Raw genomic sequence first — 15,097 nt, forward strand, 5'->3', positions numbered from 1 at the left:
GTTAGAAGTAAAAATGCTTAAGGTAGGATAATATCACAAAAACACACCAAGAAATATAGAGTGAAATTATCCTGCTCATATGAGGTGATACATACTGGGGAAATAACCCTTCTAGTCTACATTGTGCAGCATCTGGAGAGCTGGTAGTGGTCATGGTAGTTAGCATTAAATGAGGTTCTACTCCAAAGACAAATCAGAGAATCTCTAGATGCTTGCATCCAGAGAGCATTTAGCAGAGCATGGTGGTAGTGAGGGGTTTTGTTTTGGTTTTTTGTTTTGTTTTTTTCTTTCATATGCATACTTAGTGCAATGAAAATAGTTTTGGCATCACTGAATTGTGTTGGGGGTGCTTTATAAAAGCTAAAGGATAGCCAATCTTTTGAGCTCTACCTATGGGTTTGTTTATTTGCAGTTTACCTAATCAACAGGAAAAAGCATGGTCAGCAGCCTTAGCCCTGACATAGGTTAAATTGATATCTTGTTGCTTAACAAAGTCTTTGTCAGCACACAACTTTCTTCAGTGCCATCAAGTATAAAACTAAAATGATTTTAACTATGGTAAAGCCTGGTTCCATGTACACTTAGAACACAGGAAAGCCACAATTTTTGTGACCCCTGTCTACTAAATCCACCCTCTTTGTATTATGAAATCACTAAGAGACTTTGGCTTTTTGCTTTCAGTAATGCTGATCTGAATGATTTGTGGTCATCCTGTGTTGCAGCTGATGGTCTTGGACTGTTATCTCTCCATTTTCAGTTTTTCACAGCAGTGATAAGTACTCAGAAAGCCATGGATGTAAGCATTCTTCGGGATGGTATGATTTAAAATTCACATAAGTAGATTACTGTGTTACACATTTGTTAGTGCCTTTTGCTGGAAGCCTTTTGCTCCATGTCTACTGAAGAGGCAGCTTTTGTGGTTACTGCCAGTGTACCTGGCTGAGGCTCAGGTCTAGACCTGGAAGCTTAGAATTTTGTCCTTCTGTCATCTTTCCAGATGCTGCGTGGGACAGAGCTGAGTTATCCTTACAGCATTTCCATGAGTTTCCTTTGAAAACTACCTATTGTACAGTAATATTTTTTATTAATATTTGAACCTTTTCCACACCCACCAGCTAAAGTGCCTTCAATGCCTGGAAATCTATAGGAATAGGTCAGGTAAGCCTTACCTAATCTCCCAAGCTGGTTCCCACTGGTTGAGCTGTTCTGCTCCCAATCTGCACAGTGGGTGGAGGAGAAATATGTGAGAGCTGTTAGCTGGGGGCTCATAATGGGACAAAGTGGAATCTTGAATTTACAGACCCTGTGACTGTGTGCTGCTCTATATGGGGTGGGAGGATGGAGATGCCCAGCTGGGACTTGGAGGGCTGTGTGTTTGCTGGCAGAATTTATTGTCTGCCCTTTGACAAATGTGCAATGTGGAGGCTGAAAGTAGCAGCAAAAAAAAAAGGAATCACGTTAGGGCTTTGCTACAACACAGCTGAAAACAGGTATTCTTTTCCAAATATCTGGAGACTAATTGGGTATCAAACTGCACCATGTTTGTAACACATGCTGTGTGACATTCCCTGCTGTAATGGTCAGACAGGTCCACCTGGAAGTGACAAAAATACATGAAATTAAAATTAAAAAATGCAGAGTTTATCTAGCCCAACATTTGGAGGTGCTTCAAATGTTGGGATAGATAATAGGTTTCTTTCAACAGAAACTAGTAGATCTGTGGTTTGGGATGTGTTATTTTTTTCTGAAAAAGTGGTATTTTTACTGATCCTCTAAGTATGTTAGTAATTGTGGGTAAGAGTTGTCTTGGCCTCAAATGCTGGTTTGCTTTGGCTTTTTATTATGCTTGACAGACTGGTGCCTGTTCCCCCTCCTTTCCACCACAGTGTCTCTTTAATTCCACTTTACAGAGGAGTTGCTTCAGTGTCTTTGTCACATTTGAACTTTTGTTTAAGAATAAATTTTCCTGAGTGCTAAGCCTTACAGCAACTTAGGTACTTCCAAATCAAAGTCAGAGTAGATGTATGCTCCTCCAGCCAAGCTTTTCAGGGAGATTAGTTCTTCTGACTTCAATTGATTTAATAACTACTCTGCACTTGAAGACTTCTGAGGACTGTGCAGCCAAGGCACATCTAAAAATAACATTTAGGTTCAAGAGCCACTAAGGCAGTTTTGGAAATGCAAAACATAACTACAGCCCCCTTCTCTTACATCTCACGGGTTGGAAGGAACAAAGGACTGTTTCCTAGGGCTTTGAGGATGGTGTGAAACCTGGGTATGCCCAAAACATTGCCAGTGTGATTCTTTTTCATCACTGTGGGTGATGAGGAAATTTGAAAGTGCTTCCTTCTGGATACATGTTAAATGTTGGTTCAAATGGTTTGAACTGAGGTAATAAGGATATGACTGGTCTTTTGAAAGCTGTGATCCAGACTGCTACTTTTCAGTTGAAGGCTTAGTTTTACCCCACTCCTATCAAAATCCAGAGCGTGCTAGAAGCATGACCTTTCCTAGTCCTTTGCAAAATATGCAAAAATAGTTTGGAATGAGAGATAGGAAGTTGAAAGTGTGATTCAAAAGCTGTTCCTGCAGCAAGTTTGTATCAATTCTCTCTTGATCATGTAATGAAAACAAGTCTGTTCATTAGGCGAAAAGCTGAGTACATAACATACCAAAATGTGGTTGTAACCAGCAGGACTGCTGGAAAGTCCATGGGCTGTGTTGGACAGAGCAGTGCCTCAGGCCTAGCTGGGACTGAAGGCTTCTCTAGGAGGATGTTGTGTGAGAGATGAATCAAGTGCTGCTGCTACCTCTCTACAAAATTTGCAGTCCTCCTCACAAAGAAGCTTGTGTTTGATGTTTTGTGAAGCAGCATACCTTGCCATAAGAGAATTTGGTTGTGATTCTCACCCAGTGTTCCTTTGTTAGAAGTGATATCAGCTATCTTAAAATAAATTGCTGCAGGTAAAGCTTACAAGTATTACTGGATTTTCAAACAGCATATGAATTAGTCCTTGTTTCTACAAATAGCATATGTTAATGAACACAAATTCATCTTTCTGTAAAAAAAAATATGACAATCTGTGTAGTCCCATGAAACTCAGCCTTCAGGTTCAAAATGAAATTACTGAAAGCAGTCAAGAAACTGTAAGATTTAAGGTGGTATGTGACATGGTTTTGAATAAAGAGACTTAACTCAGTCATTTCCTAACAGCCTTGATCTGAAACCTTGATCAGAACTTGATCTGAAACCAATAATGGTTTGGAGAGTACATTCTATGTATGACTTCATAGAAAGATACTGATCCAAAATGCAGGCATGTATGCTTCCAAGCAGAGTTTGGAGACTGGTACAGCACAGGTGAGGGTGCAATTGTTTAGGGGGTTAAGGTAAAGCTGAGGAATCATCAAAAAGAAGAGCCCCCTGAATGGTGTCTGAGAATAGGAGCAGAATGAGAAGCAGCAAAAGGCTTGAGGTACAAACATACCTTAAGATGCTGGCCCAGGGTAAAAGGAGGAAATTTCCTTGGAGCTGTGGAAATTTCCTTGGCATCCAAGGCCGTCAGTACTGTTTGTTGCTTAGGTTTACAAGGAGAAACTGTGGAAGCCAGAAAAGGCTTCTGTGACCTGACCTTGCAAGAGAGCAGCTTATGCTGCTGTTTGATTATGGATGTCACCTGCAAGGAAAACACATGCTGGGCAGAATTTGAAATTGCACCCTTGCTGGATTAGCATTACTCCATGTGTCCTTCCCTACAACACTGCCTTCTGCACACCAAATTCTTCAGGTTTTTCAACAACTTTATTGTGTATCCAGTCCTAAAATTGATGAGATTAGTAAAAACAATTTAAAGGTCTCCTGCTTGCTTCAGGCTGTCCTTGGACTGCTTCTCAAGTGTGGATGCACCTGTGCAAATCTGCCTTGAGTGCACTGGAGTAATCTGGGATTGCCAAGGAGCAGAACACGATGCCTTTGCTTCACTCACATGCATTTCCTCACACCCACCAGCACTGGTATGGTTCCAGTATGGCCAAAATGGGCAAGGTCCCCTTACCCCTGCTTGGAGCTGCCTCCTACTTGTGCAGCAGGAAATGCTTTGGGATTTGTGCAGCACCTCCTATAAGAACTATAACAAGATTAATTTTTTTTAATTTCTTTTTTCTTTTGTCCATATTTGCGTCACCTTTTCTTCCCCCTTCCTTCTCACCTTCATTGGACGAGCAGGAGATGATGTGCTGAATGCCACCCCTGAGACTGTACAGGACAGACTCCCTACATTCCAGGAGGATTACCAAAAGCTTGATTATTGGGTTAAAAACATTGTGAACCCAGGTTCTGGGCACTAGGGAAGAATATTGTCAGAAATCTAAGACATCTAGAAAAGATTTCCAGTGCATAACTATGTATTCTGACAAGATCTCTAACATGCTGGTTGGGGAGAGCAAGCAAGTCAGCTACTGTTGGCACATTTTCTGTGTGCCAGAGCTTTACAGTATTTAAAAATGCAAAACATGTAACTAGCAAATTTCCAAAGTGCCCCTAAAACAGAACAATTCTAGGCTCAGTCCTTTTTTAATTTTCTGGCTCTGTCTGTATAAAGCAGCCGCCACAATATTGCTGCCAGAAGAGGTATGTTTTTATTACATCTATTGACATACTTTCACATGCAATTTCAGCAGAGACAAAGCACAGCTGGGCTTTAGCTTGCTATTGAAGGTGAAACCCAATCTGCAGTAGGCTAATTTCACTGAAATAAAAACAAGACTTTTATGGTTAAAAATCCCCTTGGAGATACCTCAGCAAATTTGTTTTGTGAAAGAAATAATTAAACAAAAGTATAATTTCACTTCAGGGTGTTGTGAAGACAAGGGATTAATATTTGTAAATGTCTCCATGAAAATCAGTCAGGTTACAGGACAATATTTCACCACAAAGCAAGGCCAGAATAATTAGAGGTTCATGAAACAAACACAGCTATTCATAGCAGGGGGATACAACTTTTTCTGAAGCTGTTCCAGGATGGAGTGTGGCACTGTCCAGCTCTTGGAGCACAGAGGAAGGGTCCCAGCATGTGCCATCCCCAAAAGTGCAGGACTGAGTCTGGGGCTCTGAGTTCTGCTGAGGGCAGGGCTTTAAGCTAAGGCTCAGCTGGATGTGAGCACAATCAAACTGATACAATTCCCCTGACTGGAATTAGCTTGGAACCTGGACAAAACCAGCCTGCAAAGCAGCTTTTAAATGTACCTTCAGAGAGAGCTCTTCCTGGAGTATCATGTTGTGCAGAGGTTCTCTCCTCCCTTCTTCCAGCCCAAAGGGGCATCTCCTGTCTGCCAGTAGTTTCCTTTAGACCAGTTTTCCCCAAGAGGGGCAGATTTTCTTTCAGAAGCAGATCTTGGTAGTCCAAGGACAGGATGCAGAAAACCATTCATGGACATGACCAAAATTTTAATGTCAATAATGGCAACAAGAAAAGCTGTTAAAAAACCTTCAAACATCTTCCCCTCTGTCCCCTTTCCCCAGACAACACACACTAAAACATATCAGGGCCTAGCACTGAGGATTTCTACCTGTGAGATCTAAATTTCATAAACTCTAGAGAAAGGAGGAGAATGGACAAAGGAAACAGAAGTGTCAGGAAGGGTATCAAGGAAAGCAAAATCATTTACTTGATTTCAGACTGTTCAAGTTATTTACATCTCTACTAGAAAGCAATAGACCTTTTGGCTTGTGACCTCCTGCTTGCTGCTGTTTGCTGTGATAAATTTGAGTGAAAGGATGGTGGCTTTTGTTGAAAAGCATTTGGAATAATAATGAAACATCATTTCACCAGCAAAGATTTTATATATTGGAAGAGCCTTTATAGTTGAAAAATAACCTGGGCATCAGACAAATCAGGCAGGGAGGTCTGTCTGTTCATCACTGACACACATTAGCTGTTAGTGGGCTGTAGAGGGGTACATCAGGCTTTACACCTAGCTGCAGGATATCCAAGACAACCTTAATCAGAGATGACCCCAGAATGCTTTTGCAGAACAGTAACTGGACTTGTTCAGATTTGTAATAATCTTCATTGTGGCTGTACATCCCTTTGTGCCTAGGAAGCACCATAGCCAGCTTAAAGCATCAGGGTTCATTGGGACCATCTTCTGGATGCACAAACTCACTCCAAAGGAGAGGATCAAAACAGACTTTTGTAATTCAACAGGAATAAATCTGGTCTAATTCCCTGAAAAATGGGAAAAACAAGGACTGCCAGGGGGTCAGGCAACCCTGGAGCTTAGTTAATTTTACTTTTCAAATTTTGTGGGTTGACTCTACTTACTTATGAAGCTGAATTGCTAATAAAATTAATTAGAAGCATCATAAGTTGGCCATCCCAAGAGTATTTCTACTTGAAGCAGTCATTAATTATTCTGACTAGGATTGTCTGTCTTTTCTATTTATAGGCTGGCCATGGGCGACACTGACTGTTCATGGGTTCCTGTACTGCTATTCTCATGTTGGAATTGAATGGGAGCAGAAGCGTGCTGCACATTAGGAATGATGCACACAATTATTCTTAAGGCAGGTTGATGGTTTTTCTACACTGGATATTCTATCTGCACAAGGGTGAGCCAGACCCAATCTTCAGTCTGTGTGTTTAATCCAAAAGCTCATTTAATTGGTTCTGGATTGCAAATGCAGGCATTGAACTGCAGAAGCACTGATGGTCTGCAGCAGGGGGTGGGGAGAAATGATGAAGCATTTTGAATTATGTTGTTTTTGTAAAACAGCATCTTTGTGACTCTGTGTACTTCAGAAGTGTGCATCTCAGAACAGGTATTTTACATATGTCGAGGGTTGTTTTCGTGTTTTGCTGCCCATTTTGAGATATTGAAAAAAAAAATCTACCTTGGGGAATTCAAAAAGCCCAGTCTCTCACAGATGGTGTCCAGGGGCATGTAGGGCTGTGCCCTGCACTTACACTACTCCATGAAGGGCATGATGCTCATCAGTTCTTCTTGACTGCTTTCCCATATAAGCTAGAACACTTTGTGTTTTCACTGACTGGAGTAGTTCTGCCTTAAGCTACTTTTCCACTTACTGTAGCAAAGCCTGCGTTTTCTTTTTAATGTCTTCTTTTAAAATTTTGCCTTTAAAATAACACCTTTTTTGTAACCTTAGAAATGGTTTTCTTTAAAAAGACAGAGTAAGGAGGAAGATCTTTTCCTAAGGAACAGCTTTCCTTTTAAATCAAATCTGCTCTTAAAGCTCCTTGGACTTTAAGTGCTCTCTGCCTTGTCTTAGAGCTAAAGCATTAAACAGTACCTTTATTTTGGGGCCTTCAAACTGTTCAGTCTGCCTCTAGTATTATTCTGTGACAAAGGGAGATATCTCCAGTCTGGTTTAATGGTAAATCTGTTCAGTCTGCTTCATTTTCTGGTGTCCAAGCAATCAGCTCCTGCAATTATTGCAGACACCCTGGGAGGAACTTTTTAAGACCTTTAGAAAAAACCAGAATTGTCCAATACAGTGGCACTGATGAGCTGGGAGCTCCATGTCCTTTGGCCACATAGACCTGCTACAGCAGCATCTTTGCCCAAAGACTGTGTTGTCCAGAGCTGGGAAGGTCATGCCTGCAGCTGTCCAGGTTGCAGGAGTGCTTTGACACACACTGTTTTTTAAGGGGAGACCCTTCCCCTGTCTGATTCTATGGGTGTCTTCTACACTGTTCTGTTTTAAACTGATACTGAAGAGCAGCCAGAAGACCTTTAGTCTTTCTAAAGTTAGACATTCCCCCTAGGCATGGTCAAAAGGCCACAAGTTCTGGAGTAAACTTCTTCCAAAAGCAGCTTCCTCCACCCAAAGCATGTCAAAACTTGTTCCATGCCCCTGGCAGACATTTCAGCCTGTTGGGAATTAGTGTCCTACTGTCCATCACTCCTGCAGCTTCAGCCAAGTCTGGTATAATTTATCCCTTCAACAAGAAATTCAGTACCTGAGACAGGCTTCTGCTTATTGTCTGCATTTCTGATGTCTCTGCTGCTCACAACTATGGCAGCCTTCTTATTACCCTCCATTTATTCCTGAAGAAACAAGGGCAGAGGCTTCAGCTCTCCATCCATCCAGAGAAAAGCCCATCTCTTGCTGTTTCAAAGCAGAAGCTCCAGCCTTTTGTGTTACAAGTCCCCCAGCTCCCCCGCCATGGGAATGCCATGATTTCCCCTGGAAGCCATTTCTGGGAGACACCATGGCCTGTTGAAAATAACTTACCTTGAATGCTGCCTGGCCAAAGACATGGCTCTCCTGACTGACTGGATGATGATTGCAGGGATTCTCTCAGTCATAGAGTATATGGTTCTAAGCCTCTGAATTTTCTAGAAGGATCCGAAGATTGGCCTCCATTTTGGGGCAGCACTGACCTAAGGGCAAGAACTTTCTCAGACTTTGCTCAAATTTTATAATTCAGTAGAATTAGCATTAGAGCAAAAAGTCATGAATCTGTTCTTCAGTCTCATTGATTACCATTATTACATGAACCGAGGTGCTACTGAGTGACTGGATTCCAATTTGTATGCATGAAAAACTTCCAGCTCCAATATGGAAATGACCCTGAAGGTCATCTAGAGCATGCTTATTTCTGAACTAAAATTGTTTTCTATTTTTTTTTTCAGTGCTTTATATATCTTTCATAATTTTGTATCTTTTTCTGTTTCTATAAATAAAGCTGAAATGCACTGTTGGCTTGAGAGCTGTGTCTTGGAAAACTATAGCCTTGTGTAAGAAAAATAACAGTTTCTCCACTGTTGTGGAGAAACACTACTATGTACTGGAAACCTGCAGGGTGGGTGCAATGCAGACTGGTTGTGCACTGCATGGAACATGCCTTCCCTAACGGTGTGAGTTTAAAAAGCAAATCAGCCTTTTGTAGCTGGGTCAAGGAAAGACTTCGGCATGTGAAGTTTCTGAGAAGAGCAGCATGCACATAAAATGGTGCTTCCCACTCACAAAATTCCTTCTCAGTCCTGCTTATACAGCAGCTGTCAGCATGGGGCACATGCAGTCAGAAAACACACGGCTCTACACCTGAAGAACTCCAAACTTGCTATTCAGTTATTCCTTCAGCTTGGAGACACAATCCTCAGCATGGCCTGGGAAGTGACTCTCCATGTGGCACCTTGTGTGGTAGCCCAAAGTGCCATCCTCCAAGCAAGGTCTCTGTGGCAATCCTAGAGGGCAGGGGGAGTTTGCAGAGACTTGGAAGAGACTGCAGTAGCCATGCCACTTCCCAAAGTTAAAAAATAGGTGAGGGTGTGTGAGAAAGAGACTTCCAAACACTGAGAAAAAGCTAGCTAAGGGGTGTAGGAAACAGGTGACAAGGACAGACATGGCCAAAGTAAGACACTGGCCATTTTGCACCAAAGGGGAGCGCTTGTAGCCAGGGTGAGGGGAACAGCAGACACAGACTGCTACTGCTGTGAGACCCCAAAAGTCACAAAAGTGCAATGAACAAAAAATCCCCCAAAGGTGGTGGCTCTGAAAACGAGCTGGACAGGTACACTACTGACAACAAGAGTTCACAAGTGATTTTGAAAAGCTAAGTGACTAGCAAGCATACTGTATAGTGATATATGGCTGCAATGGTTACCACAAAGCTGTAGTGAAGTCTCTTGCACACACACCCCCACACACAAACCCCCACCCCCTTGCTCCAGCCCCTCCTAAATTAACAGAGCCATTGTCATTACTGGGTAAGATTATACTAAGTGGCTCTTTCTTTAATTCTGCATTGATTAAAAGGTGAGTAAGGCTTTGCTCACCTATCTCTTTCACATCTGAGAGGTAAAAGCAGCTTAGTTGGAATATCCAGCTTACCACAGGTCAGAAGAAAAACAGCTTAACTGAAAACCTGCAGCAATTTAGTTATTAGTCACAGCAATAACACAGGGCCTGTCCTTTCTCTTGCACACCCACCTAATTGCCTTTGTCACCACAAAACCTTGAGCTGGTCACAGTTTGCACTCGCTGAGGGAGGAGGCTCTGCTTCCTCTGACTTGGCAGCAGGATTGTCCTCAAGGAGCTGTGAAGAGCGAGGAGATTGCTATGCATGGTCTGTTACAACTTCTCCTCATGGTTCTTTATAGTTTCCCCCCCTTCCACAAGTAGTGCAGCTCATTATTGCTTTCCAAAATAACTCCCAGCACACAGCCAATTGTTAGTCAAGGCATATATTTTAATCCAGCAGGGATAGCTGAAATACTGCTCGATGCAAAGCCTGTCTGGAGAACACTGTGCCTGTTACACCTTGAGGAGGAGGGGAAATCTGCATTACAATAGATCTTTCTTGTATTATGGGACCTCTGAGAGCAACCCTCTCTGGTGGGTCCCCATGGATGCCCAGGGCTCTTCTGTGAACAAGCACTGAATTCAACAATCCAACCAGGAGCTGCTTGTGGAGCAGCTCCTCCATTAGTTGTGTGTAAAAGGAAGAAAAAATGAAGACAACTTTGGTGGTTTTTAATTTTCTGCTTCATGGAAACCCAATCACATCCAACACAGGTCCTGCCAGAGCATCTGAGAATGAGTCCCAGCTGCCTGTGGCACCAGGCACCTACACCCAACCTACAGAGGACAATGTGGCTCAGACATCCCCAGCCAAGGGGACACTGGCAGCTCCAAGCTTGAGAGGCTTTCAGATGCCACCAATGCGCAGGACAGGAAAAGGAAAATTCTCATGGATATGACACGCTTTGGATACTGCACAAGAGAAGAAGCTGAAGGGTGTCAAGGCTCAACTTTGAGGCAGCCTCAGCACCGCTCCCTTTAGTTCCCACAAGCTTTAGGAACATAAGTGAACTGCTCCAAGAGGAAAAAGGTGTGTGCACTCTGTACCCAGTAGAAATAATGCCAGGATTAAAACTATGTTAAAAAATCTCATTCCTTATGCTGGGAATCACAACGATCTGGGTGAGAACAAGTTAAGCTAACATTGGGATCTAACAGGCAAATTTTGACCACAAATTAGCCTGCACCACCTTTCTTAATATCCAGGGGCAGCTATATGTGTAAATAGCCTTAGGTAGCTGCATATCAGCACCTTTGAGGAACAGAACAAATTAAATGGGCTACCTGTGGCCTGTGCCTTCCCCAGCAATGGTCAGCCTGCAGGTAACAGAAATGCATTCTATCCACAGGGATTTAAGAAAAGCTTTATATATGGTTGGGTAGCTGAAGTGAATCATTGCAGACAGGTGCATCAGCCAGCCACTGAAAAATTAAAGTTTACTGAAGAAGTAGCACAGAAATATAACCTCAGTTATGACCCGTGGCATTTAAATTGTATTGGCACTCCTTCTAGAGCTGATCTTTCTTGACAAAATTAATTAATTTTTATGGACCATAACATTTTATCTCTGCACTAGCGCATTTGGGTTTCCAAAATTAGGTGGCAAAAATAGAAGAACTGGAAATGATACTGGAAGACCAGAACAGCTACACTGTTCATAAATTAATCAAAAGGCAAGTCAGGGAAAAAATTAGGTCCAGTTGATTTTTTTTATTTTTTAGACCACTGCCAGAAGGGTTAAGGTTGCTTTAGGGGTTCAGGTATGTGGGAGGATTACCGTATAGTAAGCCACAATTCAGAGATAAAAATAAGCATTTATGAGACAATTCTTGAAGTGATGGCACTGCTAATTTATAGTTATGTGTTTCTTTAATCTTGCAGTAATAGATTTGTGCTGAGGTGGTAATTCATGATGAAATTGCAGGTTGATAACTTGCATTTGGTCATATATTTGCTCCAGGCCACTTCAGTGACCTCTCCACTGTCTTTCCCCAGCTCTTGGCATCCTGTCTCAAGGCTACCTTTGGATCCAGTTCTTCTGACCCACACTTCACACACCACTGCTGGTGCCCTCTGCCCAACCTTCACTCAGGTTATTCTTCTCAAAGTTCCTCAATTTGACCAAGACCTGCCAAATATCTGTTGGTAAAAATAAGAAGCTTACAACAGGTCTGAAGAGGTCCTGCTTGTCTTGAGCAGCTATGCCAATAACCACTGACACCATGAGCAACTACAAGTTGGGTCTGACATAGGTGTAAGATTTTAAAAAGCACGACGGCCATTCAAAATAAAATAACACACTGCTTTTGGAGTACTTTGGGGTTCTGAACTTGGGGGCTCTTAGTTCATGGTGGCTGAGGAAACTTCTATTTTAAGAAGAATTACATTTTCATACTAATAAGGTTTCCAAGCTAAATCTTTAGAACTTTAGGGCTGCTGGCAGTAACTCAAGAGCACTCTCCAACACTGGGAGAGACAACTGAGGCAGGGTAAAGTATCTCACAGCTCCTTCCAGCAGGCAAATGGTGACTCAGAGGGCTACAGCCCTTTAGACCCTCCAGCCAAAGGAGCCTCCTGGGCAGTCAGTCCCATTTGCCCTTTTGCCTGGTGCCAGTGTTGTGCTTCCCTTTCCTGCTCCCTCCCTGATGTCTTTCCCCTCAGTGAGTGTAACCTACAAACCCCCCTCTCACACTTCATTTTCCAAGGTTTTCCTTGGATGCTTACGTTAGACGCAGACAAATTTCCTCCATAACAGATTTTCCTGGGTAAAGGAAATGCGACAGGTATCCAGGGCCATACTTCTGCTACATTAAATGCTGTTTTCATTTGCTGTTGTGACCTTAGACTCTTCTCCCTGGTCTACACTGGGGTCAGAGCAACCAGCCTGCAGCCTTTCAGCACACCTGGCCATAGCTGCTCTATTTGCTGCTCCCAAGTGAGAGGTTTCCACCCCCATTTTATAGAGCTATTTATGATTTGTGTTGGCAGAATTGTAATTTCATGCAGTATTTCATGCACACTTCCTGTACACTTTCCTAAAAGATGCTTTTACCAATTTAGCTTTCAGCTGAATGGCTTTACTTTACATTTTTGTCCATTTTCACTAGCCAAGTTGCATGTGCAGTGTTGTCATTCTAAAGGAAAACAAAAATAAATACTTTGACTCGGGGCTCCATATGGATTATCTTAGCTTTCTTTCCAGTTCTCATGCTGAGAGTGTTCAATACATTTTCCTGTTATCGTTAGTTCTTCTAAAATACCTTCTGCCTGACCGTAAAACTCACCAAAAAAAGATTGCTGGAGAGCTTTAAAAGCAATCTATTTCTCCTCTCTAAGCCCTGCTTGCAGGGAGCCATGGCTTGTTGAGCTGTCTGGGTCCCATTGTTGAGCACACAGCTGCTCCCAGGCTTAACAGTGCCCTCCCTGTGCTGCTGCTGCTTAGCATTTCCCCCCAGTGGCAGCCCCTGATGAAGAAGAGGCCATAATCTTCCTTTTATAGACAATCCACATGTGTAATAGATACTTCAGGACAGTTTCTTCCTGCCTCCAGTTTTGTAAGCTGGGAGATTGGGATGTGGAAGGACATCCCAGTGCAAAAGCACAACCCCCTCAGATTTGCACAGAGAAACTGCAGTGACATTTACAGGTTCTCTGTGTTCCCCCCGACCCAGGTAGGAATTAACAGCAAAGCTCATACCTTCCCTCATCCACCTGAACAGAAACATCTTCAAGAAAATCTCTACAATTGAGCTAAGCTTAAAAAGACCCAAAACCTCCTCAAGGCCTCTCAGACACTCCTGCCTCCATAAGTACTTAAAGTGGGTCTGCAGGGAGAAAGCTTCGGAATTGGTAATGATGGATGGAGCTGCCACAGTTAAGCTTGTTTTAAACCCACACCTGTGCCATGGGGCAACTTAAATCTGAATTTGCCTGTGCTACGTAAGGACTTGAACTTAATTAGGAGAGGCGAAGCAGGAATGGAAAAGGAAAGGGAAAAAAAGCAAAAAGACAAGGCTTGAGCACATGTATTTTACAGATACAGCTGTGCAGGAGCATCTTGATAGCTACTTCTGACACTTCAGAAGTCCACTTTCCCTAATGCCTTTTTTGGATTTCTCACAGGTTTTTACTCATCCTGTCTTTCAAGAACAGGAGAGGTTAATTCCCCCAGCTGCCACATACCAACGCAGAAGTTGTGGTGAATTAGAAGGAAAGAAGCACAAACTCAATCTTCTAGGTGAAAAAGACTTGTATTGGCTGAGATTCTTTATATGTGTGTAGCAATTAAACCCCTGACACCACTGGCAGCAATAAATACCATAGCAACACAGCATCCAGCATTTTCTGGTTGGATACACAGCCTTACTAACCAGCCTAACTCCTGGAGCAGAAGGCAAGCACAGAGAGCAGCTAATCAGCCAAGGTCTCCTCAGCCTCAGTGTTGGGGCACAGTGGCTGCTTCCCACTGGGTGAGGGGCTCAGTGCTCTCCCCAAGTTTTGGAAGGGTTTCCTGAGCATTGCCCTGCACCAGCCACACACACTGCTGGGTCACGCTAAACAGGAATAATTTTGATGTTTCCTCAGTGTTCTGGGAGCAAATAAAACCCATTGCTATTGCACACATGTGCGAGGGGGAGGGATTTGCTGATTTGCTGCAGTTCAGTCCCACTGGCTCTCACAGCACAGAAGAGCTGGTTTATGCTGGTTGTCTTTACTCCATTGCAAAAAAGAACCAGAGTGCTTCCAAGTTTAACACAGATACTAAAACGTACCACAGAGCAACTAAAGAGCCTCCATTACCAAATGCAGAATTTAAAACTGTGTAGGCAGCACTCACCTCCCCACAAGCCGATGCACTGCTGACTGTCCCTGGGAGTTCCTGCTGCTGCCCCAGGACTGCACACCCCCTGGCAGGGGTCCCCAGCAGCTGCACACTAATTCATAACCAAACAGAAGAACCTGCAGCTATTTCTGAGAAAAATCAGAAGCCAGAGCACACTCCCTGTGCTTTAGAAACCTTCTGTCCCTGCTGTGAATGTGCTCCCAGGTGGAGGGAATGAGGAGCAGGGGCTGGTGCAGGTGGGCCTGAGGCTGCTCACAGCTGCTGCCCAGCTGAGCACAGGGCTGGTGGGCAGCGTGCAGAACATGAGTCTGCAATCTGGCATGTAAACCTGGGCAAAAAGTGCTCTAGTTAATTGTCCTTGGTTTGAAATGCTGTGGGGCTGCTGAGGGGAGAGAAACTCTGATGGGGAACATTGTGTGGATCGTGC

At 43.2% G+C, this 15,097-nt stretch overlaps 1 protein-coding gene across 3 annotated transcripts in view; it reads left to right on the plus strand.

Moving 5' to 3' along the window:
* HHAT (hedgehog acyltransferase) overlaps nucleotides 1-8,722 on the plus strand; it is a 194,963-nt gene extending 186,241 nt beyond the window's left edge. For all 3 annotated transcript variants that reach the window (XM_039697798.1, XM_039697797.1, XM_039697799.1), the window contains exon 12: nucleotides 6,448-8,722. In XM_039697798.1, the coding sequence (XP_039553732.1) occupies nucleotides 6,448-6,539 (92 nt within the window). In that variant the 3' untranslated portion in view covers nucleotides 6,540-8,722. The remainder of the gene's footprint in view (nucleotides 1-6,447) is intronic.
* The last annotated feature ends 6,375 nt before the right edge of the window (nucleotides 8,723-15,097 follow it).

The sequence above is a fragment of the Passer montanus genome, unplaced genomic scaffold, assembly GCF_014805655.1.
Source record: "Passer montanus isolate IOZ18808 unplaced genomic scaffold, ASM1480565v1 scaffold12, whole genome shotgun sequence".
NCBI lineage: Eukaryota > Metazoa > Chordata > Aves > Passeriformes > Passeridae > Passer > Passer montanus.